This window comes from Lasiosphaeria miniovina, assembly GCF_030549165.1.
Source record: "Lasiosphaeria miniovina strain SMH2392-1A chromosome Unknown B0T26scaffold_7, whole genome shotgun sequence".
Lineage (NCBI taxonomy): Eukaryota > Fungi > Ascomycota > Sordariomycetes > Sordariales > Lasiosphaeriaceae > Lasiosphaeria > Lasiosphaeria miniovina.
Genome location: NW_026848226.1, coordinates 138,126 through 161,347, shown reverse-complemented (window position 1 = coordinate 161,347; position 23,222 = coordinate 138,126). Strand labels below are relative to the sequence as shown.

The window sequence follows — 23,222 nt, the reverse complement described above, 5'->3', positions numbered from 1 at the left end:
ATCGATTTCTTCCTGAGATATCTTCATTTTAAAGTCTTCGTTTATTTCAGGTAACCTACAATACAGTTAGCAAAGAACCTCTTCCATGCATATGATAGTGGCTTACCTGAATATCTCAAAACCTATTAACACGATCAGGAACGGCACCGAGAATGAGATGCAGTCTTATTTGGGCTCAAGGTTATAACCTTTTCTCATTTTGCCTACAAGGGCTGATGCGTGTTCCACAGCATCTCCCGATATGTGTTCCGGCTCGTCTTCTGATATGTCCTCCGGTGTGTCTTCTGACGCCTTCTTCCGATGCGTAGACTCATTCCAGAGTATCTTGTACTTCCTGATTGGAGGTCCACCTAGATCCAGGGTGGGCAAAAAATATTCGATTGGAAATATTTGAAATATTTAATCTCGCTTATTGCCGATCAGTAAGTCAGGTGGTCTGCTTATGGAACACCCCTGGATTTGGAACAAGGCTTGTCATCAAGGACTTGCCGCTCGCCACCCAACTCACCTATTTCAATCGCTTGCAACTCGACCAATTCTGCTTCAATACTTATCTTCTTTTCTCCATTCAATTGAGAAATGAAAGATGAAGCGATATACTTAGTTGGATTTGCAGAATGCGCTGGCAGAGTATGCAGAAACCGGCTTACTCCGTAGCTCTGCTGAAAATCACGGCATCCCCCCTAGTACTGGTAAGTTTGTAAGAGAGCTTGTATACCAGGACTTCCATCTGGTTTTATGGACGAGGATCGGATGGACGGTACCGTATAGTTGACGAATTGTAAGGTCTGGATGGATGATCTTGAGTCAGAAAGCCCACGATATTCTCTTCTCTTCAGCCAGGCATCTTCGGTCCGCGGTGCTTGGGCGACAAAACTGTCTACTTGAAGGGCTCTCCGGACTGGTTGATCCTCTGGCGTCTCTAAAACGAAGGTAATTTCACCCGGTCGCCGAGGCTATCGTATAGGAAGTGTCGGGTAGCTCCGGAAGTGGCGCCCGCCCCAGAACTCCGCCGCAGGGTGTCCGCCCTTGGCCCAGATAGTCTCGTCGAGATGGGAGATGGCCCCCGTGAAGTCCTGCACGAAGGAGCCCTTTGGAATCTTGTGCCCCTCGAGCACGACCGAAGCCGTGGTCTCGCGAGTGATAGCCATCGAGAAGTGCAACCGGAGTCTCGCGAGTGATGGGCATCGAGAAGTGCAACCGGAGAGTCTCGACATAAATGGGCTAGAAAAGCGAGAGGGCGACGAGCTTGGCGGCGTCAATTGTCCGGGCCCCGGTGGCTGCATCGGTGACGAGTGCATGCACTGCCTCTTTGCGGGCTGCTTGGTGGAGGGCCGGGTCTCGGATGAGGTACATAAGCATTCACGCTTTCATCGGGATCGTGTTCGTGTTGATCCTGTCGTAGTCAGCAGACAAGCATGGCACGTCATTACGGCACCGAGCAATGATAGAAATGTAGCAGGCGATGGAACGGTCTGTGAATCCGGCCTCCTTCAAATACTTGGTCAACTTGCCTGAGGTGCGAGCGCCAAAGTGCTCTTCCCAGTCCGGCTCGGCATCTAGGCCATCCCAGTCGAAGTTCTTCCGAGCTGCGTCTAAGTACCGCGGTGGTCGTAGGGGCAAATAACTTTTCCCGCACGCGCCACTTACTCGCCATCATCCACCTGGGCAGGCCGTACAGCAGGCTGAAGGCGACCATGTCGAAATCCCAAAGCGCACCAACCATGTTGGGGTCCAGCTCGAGGCTCCTTGGGCCCTGGAACGACCCCCACGCGCTCTCTCCCATGTCCCGTTTCAAGAACTCTAGCAAGTTCACGCCGACCCACGAACTTCGCTTGGAATACGAGATGAATCCTTCAGATGCGATGTCCTGTCTGGGTCGTAATAGTGCCTGAATGTTCCGCTGCCCACGGATGATGTGCGAGGTTCTGGGCCCCAAGCGGTACTTCAAAAGAGTGTGACTGCCAAACACCAGCGGCCGCGGCCCAGTAAAAATTTCCAATTCCACAAATAGGAAGAGCTAGAGAAGGCAATCGACGGGCAATAAGGTAACAAAATACGGCTCAAACCTGCAACAAACCAAGCCGGTCAGGAAGCTGTGACAGTACTAGAATAATACAGCCAATCTATATGGCAGGCAAGAGATAAGGCAACTAGATATGGCTTGAGAATATTCCTAATAACTAAGTGACGTAGCGAGGCACCCGTCGTACCTTATAGGAAAGTGCAGTTTGAATGTGCTGGGCTGCCAGAAATATGTGCACCCACCCGGTAGGAGAACTCCAGCCCGTAGGGACTGTATTATCTCTGACTTTGCGAGCAATGTAAGGGAGTTTTCCAGTTTGTCAGATTCTCGAATCAAAACGCAATATTTACCAACTCAGCTCACTCGTTGGCATTCCGTTGGTGGGAGCTAGTCCCCGTTCATACAAGCCTCTATATAGACCTGGCCACTAGCGGTGGTCATCCAGATGGCCGGAGCAGGACCCCTGTGTACGATTTTAAGAAAGCCCAAGTAGTCCATTTTAGGGTGCTCCTACTAGGAGCACCCTAAAATGGACTAGTGCCTTGAGTGTTTCTTCCTGTCCAATTCGCTCTGTTTCGCGACTGTCGCCGTGAAAAATACCAACCAGTGAAGATTATGGCTACGTCGGAGCTGAAGAACTGGCAGTCGGTGGCCCAAGAGCTACAAACCCGAGTACGCGACCTCGATGGCTGGCAGGACGGGTGCCTGGTATCCGTACGGTAAGATATGCTTCGTCGGCTGTCCGTTCGTGGATCCTGACAAACAATGGTTAATTAACTGATTTGCGACTAGGCGGCGGAAGCGAAATGTGTCCTAGCAGGCACTTTACCAAGCAAGAAATAATAATCGTCACGGCTGCGATAAGCACACGGTTCGACATCGAGTTTGTCGAGTGGACTAAGCTCGATGGCACCAAGTCGGACAGGGAGGCTCATAGCGATGGATGAGCGCTATGCCGGCGCGGCTACGATGCCGCCCGACCGCTAGATGAAGATTCGGTTCAAGAAGCTGTGGTGACCGGTGCTGGGCTAGAATCCCAGAGCACCACTCAGAGGGGAAGGTGGGGAGGAAGAGTAGCCAGGCTGCGTTGCGCCTTCCTGACCTGAAAGGAAGGCCCGACCAGGTCTCAACGTTTCCGTATCTATACGTATCTGATTGGCCATGCCTTGCTGAAATGCCCAAAATTCCCCTGCCCGCTGCATCCCGTCGGCTTCGGCGCTTTCTTTCTCCTTTCTACCCGGTGTTGGCATATTTCGGAAAAAATACGAATTTTTCATGAAATCTCACTTTTCATGAAATTCATGAAAAGTCGTATGTTTCGGGTTAGGGTTATATATGACAAAATATCCTCCCCCCACCCCCGCCCGGCTCGAGTTGGTTGAGAGCTAAATAACTAGATTGGCCAGATTGGAGGAAAAGTGGGGCTCAACGCACGGACTGAAAAAACGATTGATTTTTTTCATGAACTTTCCGCAACCCTTCCGAAATTTCAAACTTTGCACGAAAAATTCAGCCAACCCTATTTCTCCCTACCCGAACGAATTCGTCATTCTCTATATTTTACTCGATTTTCATCCCAAGTCTGTCGGTTGCCTTGCGATGAGCCTTTGCGCCGCGTGTGACTGGCGTTGTTAGGCAGTGTGCAGCTGGCAGTCGCCTGATCCTCCTTTCTCGCGTCTCTGATATAACGCGTTCCTGCCGTAACACTTCTCTCCATACGCATCTTTGATATAACGCATCTCGCACAGCGCACACCTCCCCTCCACAACCTCCTTCCAGAAATCGACGGCGGGCCTGCGCGTTGCTAATCAACCTCACTGACCGTCGACATCCGAGCTTACGGGTAGCTTTCGCTACCGCACACTTGGAAGATCATGGCGAAAGGTCGCAATAACTGCTATAAAAGTTTGCCCCTGATCCCGCCCGTGTCCACATTCCACAAGTGCCGTCGCACACCTCCTTCACCTGAAAGTCGACGGTTGACCTCATCGCCTGATTTCCTTTCCCTTTCCTTCCCCTTCACTACATTCCCACTAGACTATATGGTGCAACGGTTAACTCTTAGCAGACAACCAGCCCAACACCTCTCGGCCCGGAAACGGATCTATGGAGGGGGATGGCAAGAAACTCCGCGCCATTTACGATACCATCGATGAGGCAATGCTCTCAGGCATCTCGAGAGTGAGGATCCAGTCTATCATTGACGCTGGTAAGTAACTCTAACCCTTGTTCTTGATACTGGTCTGACCCTGGGTGTTCAGCAATGGCTGTCACGTCGCCTCCGAGCACGCCGGCTCCCGTCGCTGCGACTCCAGCCTCCGACACAAATCGTAATCGTCGCCATATCAAGCCTCCTCCCATGAACCTGAGACCAATTCCCAAGGGCCCTTCGAATTGGAATCCCCCCCGCAATCCCCAGGCTTTGAGGCCCATCAAAGCTGAGCCAGACACGAATTTGGATCGCACCATGACGACGCATGCCCCCCCGCCTACTAACACAGGCACGGACGCACAGGGTCACTGGTATCCCAGAAACTTTACAGAGCTAGCGAATGGGCTTCCCTCCGGACCCAATGTGGCTGCCCGTGCTCCGACCGTCGCTATGCCTCTCCAGTCTATCCAAGAAGGTATGTGATTAACTTCCACCTCAAGCCGCTGCCTCGTATTGCTTGCTGACCCAATGGCCGGCAAGATTTTGGAGGCTTGGGTTCAGCGTCAGAAACGAGCGCCTCTTCGGCTTTGCAGAAGCGGAAGCAGGGCTTCCCGTCCCCCAACCCAACTCCTAAGCGCAGACAGACCTAATACGACAAGAATATAGGCGAGATATAGGAGAGCGCCTTTGGGCGGCGATCAAGACGACACATATCACGATGAGTTTGCTAGCTATTCAATATAGGTGTTTACACTTCTAGCAAGGAATTAGCAATCTAGTTCCCCTACTTCCCGCTGTTTCGACGGCTTTGAAATGACAAATATAATTCTAATCAAGGCCATCGCCATGGCGGCCGCGGCGCCCTGCCGGTACCAAAGGAGCAAAGAGCTACCCCCCTTAGGCATGCGCGTCCTCGTTGTCTTTGTTGTTTCTTGTTCTGCCAATGTTTGCTAACCGTCAGCATTTGTGAATAGCAAGCCTAGCAGGGAACACGAGACTGGAGTATCGTAAACCCGCAATGGGCTGTTGTAGATGCATCGCCAGACAATGAAGCACAGCAGCTTACCACTCGTTGGAGATGAATACTGCGACCCTGCTAACGCTCTTTGGTCATACATGGCTTTCATGGTGGGATACAAGGCGGCGGGCCATTCCTGGCTCTTGTCACGCCTCTTCATCAAGACGGCCCCGCTCCTTCAGCGACCGTCTCAACTTGTCCCGGACATGCTGCGTCTCTGCGGCGCGTTGCCCATACACCCTCTCTGCGTCCTTCAGCGCCTCGGCAAGGTGCCAGCTTTCCACCGCGAGGTGGCCCTGGAAACGGTACAGCTCGGCGAGGCACTCCCTGGAGCCGATGCGCTGCCCGTCGCGCACCAGACCCATACCGTGGAACTCGCTGAGGATCTGATGGTGCAGCGCGATGGCCTCGCCGAAGCGGCGCTGGTCCTTGAGTATGTAGGCGTGCATCAGCACTGCGTCTGTGAGCTGGGAGTGGAGGCCGGGGCACGTTCGACACCGCTGGATCAGCCCCACGGCGGATTTCTCCGCGGCTGCCAGGTCCAAGTTCCGTCGCTGGCACACGACCAGCGCGAGGTGGCTCTTGAACGTCTCGGAATGCTCTGGGCCCAGCCGTTCTTCAAACAAGTCTCTCACGAGACCGAGGGCGGCGTCTAGGGTCTTGCGGGTCTCGCCGTCGCGCTGGATCTGGGCGCAGACTCGAACGAGCGGGTGGGCTGCACCGAGTCTGATCTGGAGCAGCTCGGCCATGAACTTCAAGATGAGCCCGCACAAACCGGGGAGGTGGCCCAGGTAAGCGGGCACGGCGATGGTCAAGATCCTCCTCAGCAGAGTTGCAGGGTCGGAGACGGCGGCCTCAGGCGCCTTTTGCCACGCCACGTGGAAGTTCTCCCAGCCCAGCTTGAACGCCCCCACGCGCAGCAGGTACAGAGCGCTGCCCAAGTCAGCCCAGAAGCCCCGGACTGCGGGATTGGACGGCCCGGATTTGACTGAGCCGGACTGATCACCCGCTGCTGCATTGCAGCTGGGCCTGCAGGACGTGATGTCTGCAATCGAGCTGACGAAACTGTGGGTGGCTTGAAGAATGATCTCGGCAGATCTGGTCTGGGAGAAAGGCAGCGTCGCACCAATGTGATCGGTTGGCTGACCCGGGACTTGATGTGCGGCGTCCTTACGCCCCCGGTACTGGGCCCACAGCTGGGGGGTGCAAGGAGTGGCCCCTGGCTCCTTGGACCTCACATGTCTTACGATTCGGTGATGCTTAATGGGTCGGTTGTTGAAGACCAGGCCGGACAGCTCCTGGTTCTTGGCCAGGGCGTCGGCTATCTGCAGGGCGATCTCATCCTTCTCGTCGGCCGTGTAGTTCTTTTTGATGCCCCATTTCTTGACGCGGAACGTGTACATTCGCTTACTGCACGCCAGGCTCAGCGTCAAGTCTTGATCTCGGTGTTTACACCCAAGAGGGCAACTCACGTGGCCTTGAAGCCGAATTGGGCGGCCATAATCCTCCGCACCTCATCGAGCGGTCGGTCCTCGACCAGGTACAAGCGGGTAATCGTCTCTCGGTGGCACTCCCACATTGGGAGGGTCTCTGCATGAGGGCTAGGAGACATTGTGCTGATTTGTGGCAAACTCGCGTACACAATGAGACAAGATTGAGGGCCTCGGTCGACGTGTCGTCTGTGGCAAGGAGTCTGTGGCAAGGAGTGTAGCCAGTGTGAGGATGCTTACGATCAAAGTCGATAGCTTACAAAGGGGCCGTGGGATCCGAGAGCCCGAAATAGGGCTGGTGCCAGCGTGGCTGGTGACAGAATTACACTGCAGCATGCAGACTAAGTGGCTCAGTCTTGCCGTGCATGATGCACTCACCTCGGGTTGCGATAACAGCTGCATCAAGCACGGAACCAATGGCGCAGTTGCCGATGAGCGAGTTGCAGCCGGCTGCATGCGTCCCTTGGTTTCCTCTCCCTGGTGCCCAATCGAGCAAAGATGCGCCCACGCTGGGCGTACGACTACCAATTGGACAGGCCGTCTTGCTCCTCATTCTGCACCCAATTTGGACTGACACTCTGTGCGGTAGAAGTCGGGGGTGTGTGGGTTACATCGTGGACTTGGACTGCTCCGAGACTCAACAAGGCTGGACAAACCGTGCTGAGTGCTTCAGTGTTTGAGGCTCACCGCTTCATCGAGTTCATACCTATCTCGCAGACCGAGATGCAAGAGCTAAACTAAACAAAGAGCATTTGTAATGCGAAAAGGCAACTTCCGATCCGGTGCGATAGGGAACGTTACATCTAGCAGACGTGAGGTTTTCTTCCGACTTGGGCGTTGTTGTATTTTCTGCTTCTTTTCTTAGCAGCGTGTCATGTAGAATAAAACCACGTCACCTTCATCTCCATAAAGGCAGAGAGCACTGGCCATTCGCATTCAAATCGTGATCGCCACCTTACACCGTGTCTTGTTGCCATCACCACACTCCATCTCTCAGCATGGCTGTTCCAACCTGCAAGTGGTGTGCCAAACTGAACCTCACCCCGGCAACGTTTATAATTTCGGACGACGCAGCAGTCGACGCAAATCCGACTGTCGAACTACTGCAGCTTTGCAACAGGCGATTCGAATTGGGCAATTGGAAGCGCATCAGGGACAGGGCGAACAACGACTGCAAGCTGTGCAGCCTCGTCTCCCTAGCCGTTCCAGACCATCACGAGCTACCCGATGATTCGACGTGCCATGTTCTTTGGGAGGTTGACGGCCGCCTCTCGATGGACTCGGCGAAGCCACAGAAACGCAGCCGGAGGCTTCGCGTGTGCTGGACGGCTCCCGCCCACGGTGATCTCGATCCCGCGGCCCGGAAGGCCATCAAAGACTACGTGGCCTACCTGATCCTCGCGGCTCCGGCCAGATACGATCCGGCGAATGTAGGCTACCGACAGCTCCTGAACGACGAGACCCAGTTCCTGGGAAGGCGCGTCGGCCCGACAGAGTACAAGGGCAACATCATCCGAGAGTTCATGAGGCTCTGTGAGTCAAACCACGGCAAGCTGTGCACAAGGAACCTCGGGGTCGAGCAGGACTTTCTCCGCATCTTGACTGAGCCGTACTTTGGCGTCTTCGACATTGAAAACAAGCGACTAGTTCCCCTGCCGCAGGAGACAGACAAGAAAGGCAACATCCGCTTCCTCCCTTACGCGGCCGTAAGCTACGTCTGGGGCAAAAGCGCTAACCGCCACTACAAAACCAACATGCGAAACGTGCAAAAGAGGCGCAAGTCGGGCGGCCTGGCATCCGTCATGGCGCAGCTCCCCCTTGCCCTGCAGCAGAGCATCCAGCTAGTCCACTCGCTGGGAATCAAATACATCTGGATCGACGCCCTGTGCATTGTCCAGGACAGCACGCACTCGTGGAATCTCAACGCCCGGGCCATGCACTTGATATACGGAAACGCGACCATCACGCTCTGCGCGGCCGACGGCGAGGACGCACGGGACGGCCTGCGGGCGCTGGACAACAGGCTCAAGCGCACCCAGCACACGGAGACGTGCGCGCTCGGGGTGCGCCTGTTCCTGCACGAGCCGCCAGAGGCCAGTATCGAGGCGTCCAAGTGGAACACGCGGGCGTGGACGTTCCAAGAGCGACTGTTGTCGCGGCGCTGCCTCATCTTTACCGGCGGCCGCATCTACTTCCAGTGCCGGTCCACGGGCATGTGCGAGGATGTGTTTGCCGACCGCAGGGGCCGCGGCTGGTCGCTGGACATGGTACGGTCGCCGCTGCAGATGCTGTCACAGCTGAAGCGCCGCAGCCTGTGGTTCTACGTCCACTGCGTCAAGCTCTACACGCAGCGGAACTTTTCCGAGCCGTTCGACATCCTCGCGGCTTTCAGCGGCATGTCCGAGCTGATGGAGTACACCATGAAGTGCCCGTTCCTCTTCGGCCTCCCGACTTCTCACTTCGACTTTGCGCTGCTGTGGCAGCCCGTCGGCCGGTCCTCCAGGCTGGTCAAGCCCGTGCACACCAAGGAGCCCAAGTACAAGGAGATGAAGTTTCCGAGCTGGTCCTGGTCCGGCTGGGCGAGCAATGGGATGGCGTACCGGCCCGAGATGGTCGGCGGGTGTCTCGAGGACGTCCACGAGTGGCTCCTGGACCATACCTGGATCGACTGGCGTATCCGGGACGGCCAGGGCACGCTGAAGAGGGTCTGGGGTCAGCGCCAGTCGCGCCGGAAGCAGCCTTCCGACGAAGACGACACGCAGCAGCCAAGATGGAGAGGCTATGGCCGCGCCATGGAGGTGGAAACGGGCTCGATCGCCCCGTCTATTGAGAATCAGCAGTCGTCGGGCAGCGAATTGGACAGACGGGGCAGGTCGGTGCGCACTGAAATCAGTCGGGAGAGGGCGAATACATTTGCTCATTTAGAATCAAGGACTAGACATGACAGAGTCAACCCAGTCGACATGACACACGACATGCGGAGAAGAGAGAATAAATTCACAACGCCTCGTCCGAGAACGGGAAGGAAATACGACGGAGTCAGCAGACAGCCCCTGACGAGGGAAAAATTCTCGCGCCGCGTGCCGAAGTGGGACGGATCAGATCGCTCAACTCGGTCCTCCTTGTCTTTGGACGCCCTTATCGGGAAGTCGGACGACTCGGACGACTTGGACATGGTGCATAACAATCAAAACCTAGGCGTGCACTCGGACGATATCATGGGCAGCCCTGTAGCAGACCCTCAGTACGACGCATACGGCCGCCATCGCGATTCGCCGGGGCGGGCCGCGGTGCGCAGAGTGAGCGCCGACGCCGAGTTTTCGCTGACGCTGCCCGAGGACCCGTACAATGTGCCCGTCGACGGGACCTTCCGGGCGCGGGGCACAGTGCAGGAGTTTCCCGACCAGATCTTCCTGCAGTTCTTTTCGTGGCGGGCCTCGTTCCGCGTCGTGCCCGCCGACGTCGCTCCGTCGGGCCACTGCGTCTCCGATCACGAGGAGGTCGAGGAGGGTCTTGCACGGTTCGACATCATAGATCGGCGCGGCGACAAGTGCGGGTCGATCCTGCTGGACCCGGAGTGGTTCGCGAGGCAGAAAAAGCCCCTCGAAGATTTCAACCCCAGGAGGTACGACGAGGAGGAGGAGCCGCCGGTCGAGAAGGACAAAGAGGCCGACTGCGAGTGCAAGTGCCACAGGATGAAGAAGGAGGCAGAGGTGGATGGAGTGGGGGCAGTGCCAAGGAGAAATACAGACCAAAGTCAAGTGACGCTGGTTGGAGATTCCCCGTCAGAGGGAACAGCTAATCACGAGAACAACGCAGGGAATGGGCATAACCACACTCACGGGCATGCGGGGGCACGGGGTGGCGGGGAGCAGAGAACCGAGTTTGACTTTGTTGCCATATCCGACGCAAAGTCGTTCACGGCGGCCGAGTTCCCGCACTGGGGCTACTACATTCCGAGCGAGCGGGAAGAGTCGGAGTGGGACCTGTTCTATGTGCTGCTCGTCGAGGGGTCACCGTTTGAAGGTTTCTGCCGCCGTGTTGGCCTGGGGAAGGTGTTCAAGGCCGCGTTTGATCGGTCCAGGGCGGAGTGGAGGGAGATCATCCTCGGCTAGATAGCTGCTGCGACTGACTTGTTTGCGTGCCACGACATAGGGAATGATTGCTTGCGTGGCAAGGCCATAGAAAGTGATTGCTGTTTCGGGATTAAGGACGACCGAGAATCAGTCAATTCCCTCCCTGAGTTCGATCACCGACCGTGACATAATTAAGCTTTCAGCGCCTCAGGCTAGCTACGCTACCTCGCCAGCCCCGCTTGTCGGGCTTCGGACCTTGCTCCAGCTCCAGCTCCAGCTCCGAGCCGAGGCGGCCGGCCGGCTTTGTGCCGAGATGGACAGCCTTACCCTCGTCGTTCCACGAGGCAAGGAAGGCATTCCGGACCTCCTCTGCAGATACGGCCGGTTCGGCGCCCTCGAGTAGCAGTACGGTGGCCACCGCGTTCGGAGCCTCAAACGACCTCACCCTGGCAAGCTTGGCCTTTCGGTTGGCCTGGATCTGCAGGTTGTGGTACCCATCCGCCGTGAACTATCAAGAAAGGTGCGGTTAGTCATACACATGCTTCCTCATCTGGGTCTGGGTAAGCTTACACATTGCTTCTCTAAGCGATAGTTCCCTCCCTGCTTGGCTGGCTGCTTATAAATAGTAGCCATACCGTTGCATGGCGGGAAGCCCTCCAGCTTTTCGGCCGGGATGGTTTCGAGGAAGGCTAGGAAAGTGCGCTTAGGCATTGATACTCATGTAAGCAAATTGTCTGAGATGAGCGGGTGTGCTATGTTGTCTTGTATTGCGATGTGGTTAACCAGCTATGTGCCTTGGTGAGAAGAAGTTGCTGTGGATGGCTGGGTTGGGGTGGGGTTGGAGAAGCCCAACTCAGGGTCCCTTTAAACCTCCAGACGTCTGCCCTTCAGTGACTATAGAAGCCAATGTCGTGGTGTTTTGACTCATGAGACCTGTTTGTGTAAACGGGTGGTGGTCTGATTGCCTTAATACAATCCCAGCACACTCAGACGCCCTAACGCCATTCTCTTCAAACGGAGGATAACCCTCATGACCACACCCTGAGGCTCTTGGCTGGTTTCGCCACCTTCGTTCATGTCATCGTCTTCGCTTCCCTCGATAGCCTCCTCGTCACTCTCCTCCCCACTATCCTCGGCAGCACTCAGGCCATACTTCTCTCTGTCGATCTCGTTATTCAGCCAGGAGGTCACGCTCTCCCACCGATCTTCAAATATCTCCACCAAATGACGCACTTTCTTCTTGAGATTCACCTCATCCTTGGAATGTAGCGAGTTGTCGAATAGGGCGTCCCCTAGTGCCTTGGCGTAGATGCCGCGCAGCACCTGTTGGTCCTAGTCCTGGCGGGCCTCGGTAAGATTCTCCTCATCCTCCTCGGTCAGGCTTCCGCGCGGCGGCGGCTCCTAGAAGAGCTCGATGCCCTTCAGAAAGTACGGCATAGCCTGATCCATATCCCACGCATAACAGATGCCTGCCGACTCCCAGTCGATGACGCCGGTGAGCGCGAAGGTGTCTGGGTGGACGAGCACGTTGTTCGCCGACAAGTCGCTGTGCTACAGCACCTTGGCATCTTCGGGGCCTTCGGCGTCGCTAAAGATGCGCGGCGCAACCTGGCGCAGCTCGTCGAAAGCCTCGAGCGCCTCGGGTCCACCCTCAGCCAGGCTCTCATCGGTGTTGCAATAGTACTCGGTGCCGGGCTTGGGTGTGAGGCGGTGAATTCGCTGGCCGAGTAGGTCGATCTTGGCGACGATGGGGTCGCGTGCTGTGCCGTAGGAACCGCGATGCGCTTGCAAGAAAAAACGCTTGCCGCTGTAGAAGCTGGGCGACACCATGCGACCGGCGACGAAGGCGGGGTCAAGGCCGAGATTGTCGTCGGGGTCAGACAGCTTGCAGTCTGGGTCGTGCTCCTGCCACGTCACGGGCGTGTAGTTAACCTGGAGCCAGATGTCGGAAAAGTACGGGTTACCCAGCAGCAGGAAGCGAAGCTGCAACAGGGTCTTCATGTAGCCTGCAATGTCGATGGCAAGACGCTTCTTAGCGTCAAATGGCATAGTCTCATCCCAGAACTCCGAACCCGAGACGCCAGGCATTTTTTCCATGAGAATCCATTCGTAACCCAGCTCGTTGGAGGCGCTGGATGCGTATGCCACCACCTGGGGCACTGGAATTGCTGTATGCTTCCGAACATATTCCATGGTCGCTGTCAGACGTACTGCACTGCATGTGATATGGGGAGAAAACGATGTAGATTGATTGATCTGTCTTTTGTGGCATGCCAGACACCTTATTCTTATACTTGTTGTTTAGTGTCACCGAGGTGGCCGTAATGCTCGCCGAGGTGGCCGTCGATGGTCACCGAGGCGGCCGTCGATGGTCACCGAAATGGCCTTCTTTCTGACAGTCGCCACCTCGCTCTCCGTCTTGAAGAAGGGGTCGACCGGGAGGGGTATGCGCATCAGGTATTTTGGGGCTGCCGAGTCTGTGGCGGACGACATGAGAAAGAGGACGTGGAAACCGCCCTTTGCGAAGGGCTCGATGGTGGCATCGCTGTAGGTGTCTGCTGGGAGATGAGCAACGGCCAGCTTGCGCGCAGCCTCCATGTCGACCTCTCGCGGCCATGTCGCTTCCAGTATGCCCGTATCGTGGTCATTCTTCCAGGAGATGCGGTGCTCGTTGACAGTGCTGACTCGCATGGGCCCGGAGGATACGCGATACGGCGCCGTGAAACGGCAGAGTGAATTTTGCGCCATTTTCCCTGCGTGGAACTACAGCGCGGTTTTGCTTGAGAGATGAGAGATTGCCGAAAAAGGATGCGCGTCGTTCGCCTCGCTCAGGGCGCGTTGATAGAATGTGGCGCGTCAAATTTGGTGTGGGAAACAGGAAAGACAGCGGCATGGAAGTTGGCCGTCAAATATTGAGCTAATAAAATCCGCGCGAAGCTTCGGCTCCCACAATCATAATCCAAAGGGGCCTAGGGCCGTTCTCCGTAAAATAGAAAAGCTATTGTGTGAACAACGTCTTTGATGAGACGATAGAACCCCACCAGAAACCTCCTGCCAGAGCTGTCAAAACGCCGCCTGACTCACAAACAAACATGACACTGAACACGAATCTTGTCCTCATCTGCTCTCTGAAACTCCCGAGACAAACATAGCCTAACAGTGTCGCAACAACAGGAAAAGAAAGAAAAGTAATGTTACATTAGTCATACCATATGCTCTGGCTGCATCTGGACTGCCGGCGCACTCGGAACATCGACCCTTGACACTCGCTCCTCGACGGGCTGCGACGAGCTTGCACTGGGTGGTCTCTGGCCGTTTGGCGGTGCGAAATGGTCTCGGGATGAAGTGTCTGCGTGATTCCCCGTACCGTTCCCATTCGCGACAGTGTCAGCGGTGCGTTTGCGTTGTGTACCCGGGTTTGGATGGCCATCTTCAATATTGTTCAACTCGATTGAAAAGAAACTCGGACGACTACTGCGGTGCTCGTTCTTTGCCTCGTTCTCGGTGCCCTCTCCCTCCTTGTTCTCGTTGTCCTTGTCCTTTTTGCAAAAGGGCCGTTCTGACCTTCTGATCTTCTTGGCTTTGCGGATCTCGTCCTTCATCTTCCGCACCTCCTCTTCAGTTTTTTGCATGAGTCGTTGCGCGTGCCACTCATCGCTGAACGTAAGCCAGACCCTGTAGAGGCCGAGTTTGACCATGAGCCAGGTAACGACGTAGGTGTACACGGACCATACACTGGCCCGCAACAGGTTGCTGAATGTGACGATGATAGAAATAAGGACAATTCCAAAGGATATGGGGACTGAGTGTGTTACTATACAACCGCTATAAAGAGGATACCTGGAGACTTACGCATAAGCTTTATCTGCTCGGCGATGGTCCAGTACGTGCCACTGCTTCCAAACTCGATATTGTTCATGCCAAAGAAGCTCGTCATAAAGGAAAGAGGCAGCTACTCGTGCGTTAATATCTGAAATGACCAGAGTGTGTCCATGCAGGCTGCTGGAAGCGACTCACGAAAACGATAGTGATAGTGGTGAACATCATGATTGACCGTCCTTGGCGGACTGCCTCTTCGGCTTGGTTGACCGACTCCCAGGCCTGCACGACGCTAGCTTGCTGTTGCTTCAACGACAGAAGATCGTTGACCTTGGGAAGTGTCAGCATTTGGTCTGGGAATCTGGCGCGGGCAATCCGACTTACACTTGTGGCCGTGCTCTCGGCCCCTTTCCTCAGCCCCTCGAGCTCGTCAACCCGGTCGTCCACCTCGGAAAGCAGCTCTTGAGACTGCATGCGGAACCAGGACAGCTGGTCCTTTTTCGTGGCCCTGTCGCGCTCCCTGCCAGGATCGTTATGCAAACGATTTGGTCGGTGCAAATCCATGTGTTCATTATGTCGCTGATCCCATGGCCCATCTTTCCACTGGCCCTCGGGGTCCAAGATATGTTCGACATGCTTGCAGAATCTCCTGATCACCTCCCTCTGCTTCCGGTGGATGTGGATCATGATATCAAGCTCGTCGATAATGTCCTTGACTTCGCGCTGCAGCTTACCTTCGGGGTGGATATCGAGCAAGGGGACATGGAGTTGGGATGAGTCAACAAACTTGGACTTGGACCGATACACGTGCGACGCCTTCTGCGTCCAATGCCATACGTGCTGGAATGAAATGGTGTGTTGGTTTGTCTGCGTCTCGGTTAGGCATCCGCTACAGCGTGGGTTGTTTGCAGCGGTACTAACCACATTGCCAATCGCCTCGGAGAAAATATCCATGACCTGAGGTTGACTGTCCTGCGCCGTATTAGTAGTCGAACCGCACAACTCGGGAGTCGGCCTACCTCGGTCTTGGTTCGATCAAAGAAAGTATTGGAGCACTCGTCTAGGATTATGAGGGCAAGGTCGTAGACCGATCGTATCTGGTTGTTGCGGGCAGACTTCAGCCGGGTTCGGATCGACTTGTGGATTCCAGAAAGGTCATGTTTGTTGTAACCGTATCGCCTCGGAAATGACGTGACAATGGTCTGCTCGTCAAGGACCCACATCCACAGCTGGTCCACCATAATAAGTTGTGAAACCTTTTTGATGTCGTTCTTACAATGGTCGCACCCGTGCTCGTCTGTTCGGCTCCAGTGGTCCGTCCATTGGTACTCATTCTCCGACTTTGGGCTGTCGGGGCTTAGTGTGGCGGGTCTAGCCCGCATCCATTTAGATAAGATTGTTTCCTTCTTCTCTGGCTCTTTTTTGTGTAGCTTGTGGCGGAACTCAAGATCCATGTTGGTTCCGCGGTAAACGACCTGATCCCGGTCACGAACCTTCGTTGTCTTCAAGGTCCAGTAGTATGATTGGTCCAATGTCCGTCGAGGGTGAAGGGGGGGCTCGTGGTACAGATACTTCTCCAGCATATTCTGGTCTCGCCAGGTCGACATGCCCTCGTAAAGCCGTGCAGCGTCAAGAAGATACTGGCCCAGGCGATTCATGTTCTTGAGTTTCAGTCGGCCGTGGCGGTCAGTGTCAATGTGTATAGCAACATCTTTGAAGAGTTGGGACATTGATCTCTCGATCCGGATGTCATCCTTCTTTGCTGGTGCTTCGCTACGACTGAGCCTGTCGATAATCTGCTGGTTTGGATGCTCGTTTCCGTGTGTTGTTTTTCTTGCGCCAGACACCAGATGTTCCCGGATCTTCTTGCGCTCCTTTCTCTTCTCCAAGTTGTATGATTCTGTCTTCACACGCTGTTTCTGTGACTCAAAGTCAATCATTCTCGCTACTGAGCTTCTCATTCTGTCCGTCTCCCAGTGCAGATACGGCATCTAGTGAGCGTAGTTAGTAACAATTTTTTCGTTTCCCGAAGTCGAGGCTGACGTACAAAAAGAACGATGTTTTTTGGGTTGTCTTCGATTTCATTGATCTCTGTTCGAGTTAGTAAAGCACCACTTTTAAACTAGTGGACTTGCCTGAAGATATTCGCTCGCAGAGGGGTCGCATATGCCTTGCGTGAACGACGCCGCTGCGTGTGCCGTTCTGCTGGCCACGCCAAAACTGGGGCCTGAGAAGCATTCGAGTTTGGGTCTTCACTAGCGGCTCCCGATGGCTGCTCCCGAGGTCTGGGCGTTTCTCGCCGTAGTACCCGGCAATTACTTGCTGAAACACGTGAGCTTAGTCCAGTGCAAGAAACCTGGAGCTCTTCGTTACCTCTATCCACTGATAGACAAGACAAGTCAGCTATACATTGACTGGAATGGAATTTGGCATGTTGGCAGACGGCTAAGCTCTTACCTCCATATTGTTAGACGGAATGTGGAAATATCGTATGCGCTTCGGATCCTTCTCTGTGTAGAGCCCTTTCCAGAGGATATTACTGCCCGGCTCCGGTGTGTCGTCGAGGAGTAGACTCATAGACAACCGCTGGTCGGGAAACCTGCCCTTGAATCGAATGTCTGTTAGCTCCTCGTCGGTGGGCTTGAAATGGTCGTCTTGCATGCTCTGCCGGGCAGATGCCGAGCTATCCATAGGCAGCGAGAAAGAATCTGTTGTTGGGGGGACGTCCCTAGTGGCAGTTAAGGTGGATGCAACAGAATTGACTGATTTGTCGCCTTTCGTACCCGTGTATTGTATCAGATATGCGTTGACATCTCTCAAAAGATCGTAGTCGCCGACTTCCGAGTCAAGTTTCTGGACATTCCGGTGTTTCTTGACCACTTCTCTGATCTTTTCACGGTTCGGGTCCATTGCCGAGTCTGGCATGTTTCGATCAACGACTCTCTTCTTGCAGGCACTGCGGAATGGCCCAAACTTTCCCATCCAACCTCTGTACTCTTCTCTCTCCTTCCAAGCCTGGACCTTTAGAATCCCATCTTCGTACTCTTTTGACTCCCTCCAGGCCTTGGAGCTTTCCTCGACGCGGAGAACCAGATGGCCACATTTCACCTCGGGCGGAGGGGCCGTGGTGGCCTGGGAGGCGTTACTGGGCGCCGAAGCTCCTGGGTCGGGTGCGTTGCGGAGAGCCTCTCGCAGTATCAACGTCCTCTTGTATTGGGCATCGATAGCGACTGCTATACTCCCAATCTTCTTGTCCACGCGAATTGCCACCTCTTGTTCTTGTGCAATCCTGGCCGCCTCTTTTTCTTCACGCTGACCGCTTTCGTTCGGAGTCTTGACCTGCGCCTTGAGCTTCTGGCGCTCTAGCTCCGCTTCGTACTCCCATATTGGATTCTTGATCTTTGAACCGTCTTCGGCTGTAATCTCCAAGTCGAGAAAGTTACGGCGCTCGGAAATTTCAATGCATCCAAAATAGTGCTGGAGGGGGTCTCGAACGGCCTCAGGGCCATGCGGCTCGGCCGAAAGACAGGCCGGAGGGGCGAGGTCTTGATCAACATGGGTCAGTGGCTTTGCAGGTGTCACGACCCAGGTATTCGATCGGTGACCTTGGTTCAGGGACGGCCGTGTCGGCTGATTTGGACGGAGCGACATGTTGGCGCGTCATTCTAGGGACCTAGGAGCCTGGTTTACCTGGAAACCACCAGGCTCTGGCAGCTCGACTCTTTATGCTCCAGCGCGACCACAGGCGAGTAAGAGGGGGCAAACATGGAGCAGCTCTGTTCCGATTTGGGAGGGTTGCGTCCAGCCTGGCGGGCGCGGCAGCGAATGAAATGGCCCAGGTTCGCGATCAATCTGCAGGATCCTAGGGCAAATCAGCCCCGGAGCGGCGCAGCCGAGAATTGACTCGGCTACATAGTGCTAGCGGCCATAGTCGAATCAATCCCAATTGTGCACCGATGGTAAATTGGGTGTGTGGCACAGACCTCAGCATGAGGCTCTGCGCCGTCCCAGTTCCCAGAGAAGATTGACGCCGTCGGCTCGGTCCATTGGTGGCGGGAAGGGTCATGGATGCCCCCCCTTCATCCTCGAGGCTGCCGATTGAACTAGAGTCGGCGCAATTGGTTCGTGTCTGCTTCCAGGCACAAGAAACGAGCGCAGAGCGGGGAAAGGGAGGGCGGTCCGAGACGCCAATACAGGAAATTGCCGCGTGCTGCGATGTGTGCTGAGTGTCTTTCCGAATTGACACTGTCACGGCTGCACTTTTGGCAGGAAGGCGCGGCCCTCCCCCCCTCAATCAGCAAATTCCGAGTCGCCGACCGATGACCAGCTGCAAGTGCCAGTCAGTCACTGACCAGTGGTTCCATGGCCCAGGGCACACCTCAACTCTTTCGGGCCCTCGAGACGAGCAGTGCAGAACCAAACCTGGGTACGACGGCGAATTGACTAACGGCCCAGCCTTTCCAAACAGTGCAACCCATTCAACAAGGCTCCTGGCACGACATCGTTTGTGTTGCACTGTGGCTTGCGCTTGGCTTGCAGAGCGCAGGTTCATTGAGATCGGAGCGAATTGATTGGCCCTCTGCATATGCCTTTTTGGCTGCCTTTCACTTCTCGGAGAGTTGTGCAACATGGCAGGCTCAGCTCATCAGTTGCGGCCGAGTCGCGCCATTCTCTACTACCGCCGAACTCAGGCACGCGTGGGCGCATACGTACCAACATATGAGCAAATTTTTCGAACGCCGAACAGTTGCTTAGAAGCTGCAGCTCGATCTTGTCAGTGTCGTTGGGGTGGTTAGTGTTCGAAAAACTATATGGGCATATTGTACTCCGTAGAGGTCTTCCTTTTTTCTTGCCCGACCTACCTAGCTACATGTGACTGCCTGTGTCAGTGCCTTGTGAGGCTAGCTTCGCCTCGCCTTACTGCCGGTTTGCTGTTGTGTTGTGGTCTTTCATAGCATCTGGTTCATCGAGCTGTGTCAGGTGCTTTGCAGTGCGTGTCGGTTTGCTGCAGCTGGCATGACTTGCTGACAGCTGGCGCTGGTTGATCAATCCATGCCAGCTGACTTGAGCTCAGCGTTAATGATTGGGCTGTTAGTCTTATTTTCTTGCCCAGCCTCTCGAGTGAAACAGGCCGGCTTCGTGCCCCTAATCCCGGGGACTAAGTGGCTTGCACCTGGCTTAGCCCACATCCAGGCCAACACCAGCGCCAACACTGCCCACCGTGTTGGTGTTCCAAGAAAAACAGCAAAACAAATATATGGAACGGTAATGTGTTAATTCTGTATGCTAAGTCAATGCCTGACGTATTACTACGTGCGCTGTCCACACGCACACGTAAATCTCTCAACTTCGTCCGCCCTACGCCCGCAAAGATCCGAGCGGAGCGACTATCACAGCCTCTACCTCATTCATACCCGCTCCAGGCTTTGGCTCCTCCTCGTAACGCCATATAAAACAACGTCTTTCTACTCCTGATCTACTCGCCTACTCCAGCTGTCCAACAGCATACGTTAATCCATAAACAACATACACCATTCTGACTGCATATGCGAGACGGCTAGACCTCTGTACGGAGTATCTCACGATCGCTTTTATCAGTCCAGAGTCTATAGAAACTCTCCCTATTTTTATTATTGTATGGACTTACCTACTACCAGATTGACAATAGTGGAATGGGGGCGGAATAGGTGCCATATTTGACTGCCGGCCAGAGAGATAGAAAGCGAGGGTCAATTAATTACATTCTGGTTGTACAATAGCTTACGCCAAGCCGACCCCTATATTCTTTTTAACGTTAGCTGGTTAATCGTGGCGACATGTCGGCGAGAGTGACCTCTGTATATATTGCCAAAATCAGCCTTGCCCCCCGTGTATATATTGCTACGTAGCATCAGCATTGCCCGGTTCGTGTATTGCGAGCATCAGCATTGGGCGAATATAGACGAGGCTGTAATTATAATTAGACTGCATCTTCAGCGTCTTTCGCTACCGCATTCTGTGTCCCGTGACTACCTGGGTTGGCCCTGATAGTGTAACTCGTTCCATTCCGGGTTTTAAATGCGAAGCACGGATGTTACATTTGCCTGCTGGTCTATTTAAATAATAACTCGGACGGTGTGGCGGGAGTTGCGACCATATTGCTGCCGTTGCTTGGAGTAAGAGGCATCGATCGTCTATTTTGTCTGCCGATGCAGAGGCAGTCTGTGACAGATGGCTCGGTCGCTGCTTGGGACGGCCGCATGCAGGTGCTAGGAAGAACCGATAACCCGTTTACCCGCTAATCGCTATTCTCCTCGATGTCAGACAGGCACACCGCAAGCACGGCCCATCTGTTCTCTTCGGCTGTAATATCGGGCACTTCGCAACACAGCCAGTGTTGTCCCGTCAAGACTGGGAGGGTGTCATCGTCAACATCAGCATCCATCTTATCCGGGTCCCGAGTTCGGCTGGAATGTACTAATTACCTACAGATTAAACAATTTGAGGCTCTCTGTCCCAAGATCTTTATACCTACGCTACCAATCATCTGCACTACGCCAGTTAAAGATTGAAAGGGTTCTACAGATCTCCTGATATCGTCAAGTACGCGCAAATGCAAAAAGAATTGAAGGTGAAAATTAAAATCTTCACGAGAAAACCCGGCTCAGTACTAGGTGCTGGTCCAGCCACCTGCACATTCCACAAGGAGACTTCCCCGGATCCGGATCATTGCCCCAATACACCAAATTGCCTGGTAAGCTTATGCTTGACGGTCGTTACTCATCCTCTGACCAATCCACAGAAAGATTAAACCGATATTGCCACAGACGCGAAGTCTTTACAGCTTCCAGTAATGGAGGCCGTCGACGAGGACCTCATACTTTAGTTCAACCGCTGCACGATAATCTCAGCTTACATTATCACGAACACGTCTGCCCATGCAACGTCTCCTCTCTCAAGAGCAGGTAAGCCGTGTCGATTCGAAATACGCCTTGCGAACGCATCTCATTCGCTGAGTGTGTCTGGCAATGTCGTACGAGGAGAGAGTCAGACTGACAGAGTCTACCGTGTGAAGGTCAATAGAAACATAAAAAGAGCAATGGACAGCGCCGTTGGAGGTTGTGATATCCCCATCATCATCACCAGCACTCAGTCAGATCCAAGCAACTCAGCCAGCCTCAACCTGCTCTACACCACAAACACCACCACCCCAACACTGCAACAATGGTTTCCATGACTCCCCTCCTCACTGCACTCCTCGCGGCTCTCCCCCTGGTCCTGGCCTCGCCCATGGTCGGTCTCGAGACTCGCGGTGAGCTGACCAAGAGCGCGGCGTGCAACACGGGCAAGAAGTCGTACTCCGGGAACTGGAGGAAATTCCCAGACATTGACACGTGGCTCACGTTCGATGACCTGTTCGAGTGCAACCGGGGTTCGATGAGCGCGTCGGGCAGCACCTCGGCCGACATCACCAAGATCAAGGTGGCCATCATCGACGCGGCTAAGCTCGGCGTCGACGAGCGCGTCATCCTCGGCATCATCATGCAGGAGAGCCACGGCTATGTGGGCGTCCAGACCACCATCAGCCCCGACGGCGTCCCGACCGCCGGGCTGATGCAGTGCACTGGCTGCGATGGCTTCCCGGGCAAGAAAGGACTGACTCAGGTAACTCTCTCTTCTTGCCTTCGTCTCTACCCTACACACTCCCACCTTCAATAGGTCTAACCATATATGAACAGGCCCAAATCACGAGAATGATCAAGGGCGGCACGAAGCACTACAAGGAGAACCTGAAGACCTGGGGCAACAAGTGGAGCGGCGAGTCCATCTACCCGGCCCTGCGAGAGTACAACTCGGGCTCCGTGAACCCTGACAACCTCAGCGATGGCCAGGGTGCGACTCCGTCCTATGTCAGCGACATCGCCAACCGCTTCCGCGGCTGGGTGAACTGATGACACTTTCTTCGCCCTAGACAGGATGGAGAATGGGGCTGAGTTGGAGCTACTCGCTCGAAGCCGAGGGACATTCTGGGGGACTGTAGGCCTGAACACTCTTGCTGATTGGACTGGGAATGGTGGAATTGGATAGATGAGACTTTTGGAGGGTTGGGATCTTGGAACACTCTTTGCGCTGCTTAGGTGCCTAGACTGCTGAATCACTCTTTTCCACAAACGTAGAGCTCTGCTCTTCTCTAGCACTGATAGAATTGGTGTAACACGTAACGCTCCGGGTGATTAGCTAGGTCGCACCACGGATAAACTCAGACTCAGAGACGGTGTAAGCAAAGTAATGCAATACAAGAATATCCATCGTTGAGATTCACGACCGTCCCGCTAAAGTATATACACGTATCCTAAACCGCCCTGTTGACTTGCGCTGTTCCCTTCTTTCACCTTTTCTCAACCCTTCGTGTAGCCCGGGCTCAAAAGCATTCCAACATCCACACCACGGCCACACCCATCCCTCACTCCCAGATCTTCTTCAGGCCGAGACTTCGCCTGTCTTGCTCTTGTTCTCCAATAGAAGGGGATTTTCATCCGTTCTCGGCTGTAGAGCCAGTAAATTGCCTCAAAACAACGCAATGCCAACTCGGGCTGTCCCAAAGACATGCTCAATTTAACTACACTGCAGACGAGTTCGTGATCACGGAACTAGAAAAGAA

At 54.6% G+C, this 23,222-nt stretch overlaps 8 protein-coding genes across 8 annotated transcripts; 3 read left to right on the top strand and 5 right to left on the bottom strand.

Annotated features, from left to right (window-relative positions):
* Positions 1-956: 956 nt before the first annotated feature.
* On the bottom strand, positions 957-1,786 carry B0T26DRAFT_755470 (uncharacterized protein; the record flags this gene model as incomplete). The annotated part of the gene is made up of 3 exons (XM_060445962.1): positions 957-1,170; positions 1,439-1,595; positions 1,651-1,786. 3 exons carry the CDS (start codon positions 1,784-1,786, stop codon positions 957-959), a joined length of 507 nt encoding a protein of 168 aa, XP_060290992.1.
* Positions 1,787-4,289: 2,503 nt separating this feature from the next.
* On the top strand, positions 4,290-4,828 carry B0T26DRAFT_755469 (uncharacterized protein; the record flags this gene model as incomplete). The annotated part of the gene is made up of 2 exons (XM_060445961.1): positions 4,290-4,653; positions 4,719-4,828. 2 exons carry the CDS (start codon positions 4,290-4,292, stop codon positions 4,826-4,828), a joined length of 474 nt encoding a protein of 157 aa, XP_060290991.1.
* Positions 4,829-5,342: 514 nt separating this feature from the next.
* B0T26DRAFT_788046 (Clr5 domain-containing protein) lies at positions 5,343-6,775 on the bottom strand (the record flags this gene model as incomplete). Its single annotated transcript, XM_060446812.1, has 3 exons — positions 5,343-6,095; positions 6,159-6,606; positions 6,669-6,775. 3 exons carry the CDS (start codon positions 6,773-6,775, stop codon positions 5,343-5,345), a joined length of 1,308 nt encoding a protein of 435 aa, XP_060290990.1.
* Positions 6,776-7,960: 1,185 nt separating this feature from the next.
* B0T26DRAFT_788039 (heterokaryon incompatibility protein-domain-containing protein) lies at positions 7,961-10,801 on the top strand (the record flags this gene model as incomplete). Its single annotated transcript, XM_060446811.1, has 3 exons — positions 7,961-9,810; positions 9,991-10,311; positions 10,564-10,801. The coding sequence occupies 3 exons, from the start codon at positions 7,961-7,963 to the stop codon at positions 10,799-10,801; spliced, it is 2,409 nt and encodes an 802-aa protein (XP_060290989.1).
* A 600-nt stretch (positions 10,802-11,401) lies between these two features.
* On the bottom strand, positions 11,402-12,955 carry B0T26DRAFT_805835 (uncharacterized protein; the record flags this gene model as incomplete). Its single annotated transcript, XM_060447167.1, has 2 exons — positions 11,402-12,085; positions 12,323-12,955. 2 exons carry the CDS (start codon positions 12,953-12,955, stop codon positions 11,729-11,731), a joined length of 990 nt encoding a protein of 329 aa, XP_060290988.1. The 3' UTR covers positions 11,402-11,728.
* Positions 12,956-13,136: 181 nt separating this feature from the next.
* On the bottom strand, positions 13,137-13,638 carry B0T26DRAFT_724839 (uncharacterized protein). The gene has a single exon (XM_060442716.1). The coding sequence runs from the start codon at positions 13,408-13,410 to the stop codon at positions 13,216-13,218; it is 195 nt and encodes a 64-aa protein (XP_060290987.1). The 5' UTR covers positions 13,411-13,638; the 3' UTR covers positions 13,137-13,215.
* A 24-nt stretch (positions 13,639-13,662) lies between these two features.
* B0T26DRAFT_836713 (uncharacterized protein) lies at positions 13,663-18,711 on the bottom strand. The gene is made up of 10 exons (XM_060447519.1): positions 17,039-18,711; positions 16,955-16,963; positions 16,717-16,903; positions 16,629-16,672; positions 15,601-16,572; positions 15,503-15,553; positions 14,966-15,448; positions 14,780-14,911; positions 14,615-14,714; positions 13,663-14,564 (listed from the first exon to the last, which is right to left on the bottom strand). The coding sequence occupies exons 1-10, from the start codon at positions 18,230-18,232 to the stop codon at positions 13,966-13,968; spliced, it is 3,771 nt and encodes a 1,256-aa protein (XP_060290986.1). The 5' UTR covers positions 18,233-18,711; the 3' UTR covers positions 13,663-13,965.
* A 3,139-nt stretch (positions 18,712-21,850) lies between these two features.
* On the top strand, positions 21,851-22,512 carry B0T26DRAFT_656140 (uncharacterized protein; the record flags this gene model as incomplete). The annotated part of the gene is made up of 2 exons (XM_060438688.1): positions 21,851-22,225; positions 22,300-22,512. The coding sequence occupies 2 exons, from the start codon at positions 21,851-21,853 to the stop codon at positions 22,510-22,512; spliced, it is 588 nt and encodes a 195-aa protein (XP_060290985.1).
* Between the last annotated feature and the right edge of the window lie 710 nt (positions 22,513-23,222).

What these genes read in the sequence shown, in the direction of transcription:
- B0T26DRAFT_836713 (XM_060447519.1), bottom strand. Translation starts at nt 18,232, where the DNA reads ATGTCGCTCCGTCCAAATCAGCCGACACGGCCGTCCCTGAACCAAGGT. An exon ending in CAAAAAACATCGTTCTTTTT is followed by an intron (nt 16,573 to 16,628) that starts GTACGTCAGCCT and finishes TACGCTCACTAG; the next exon opens with ATGCCGTATCTGCACTGGGA. An exon ending in CCGAGGCGATTGGCAATGTG is followed by an intron (nt 15,449 to 15,502) that starts GTTAGTACCGCT and finishes ACCGAGACGCAG; the next exon opens with ACAAACCAACACACCATTTC.
- B0T26DRAFT_724839 (XM_060442716.1), bottom strand. Translation starts at nt 13,410, where the DNA reads ATGACCACGATACGGGCATACTGGAAGCGACATGGCCGCGAGAGGTCG.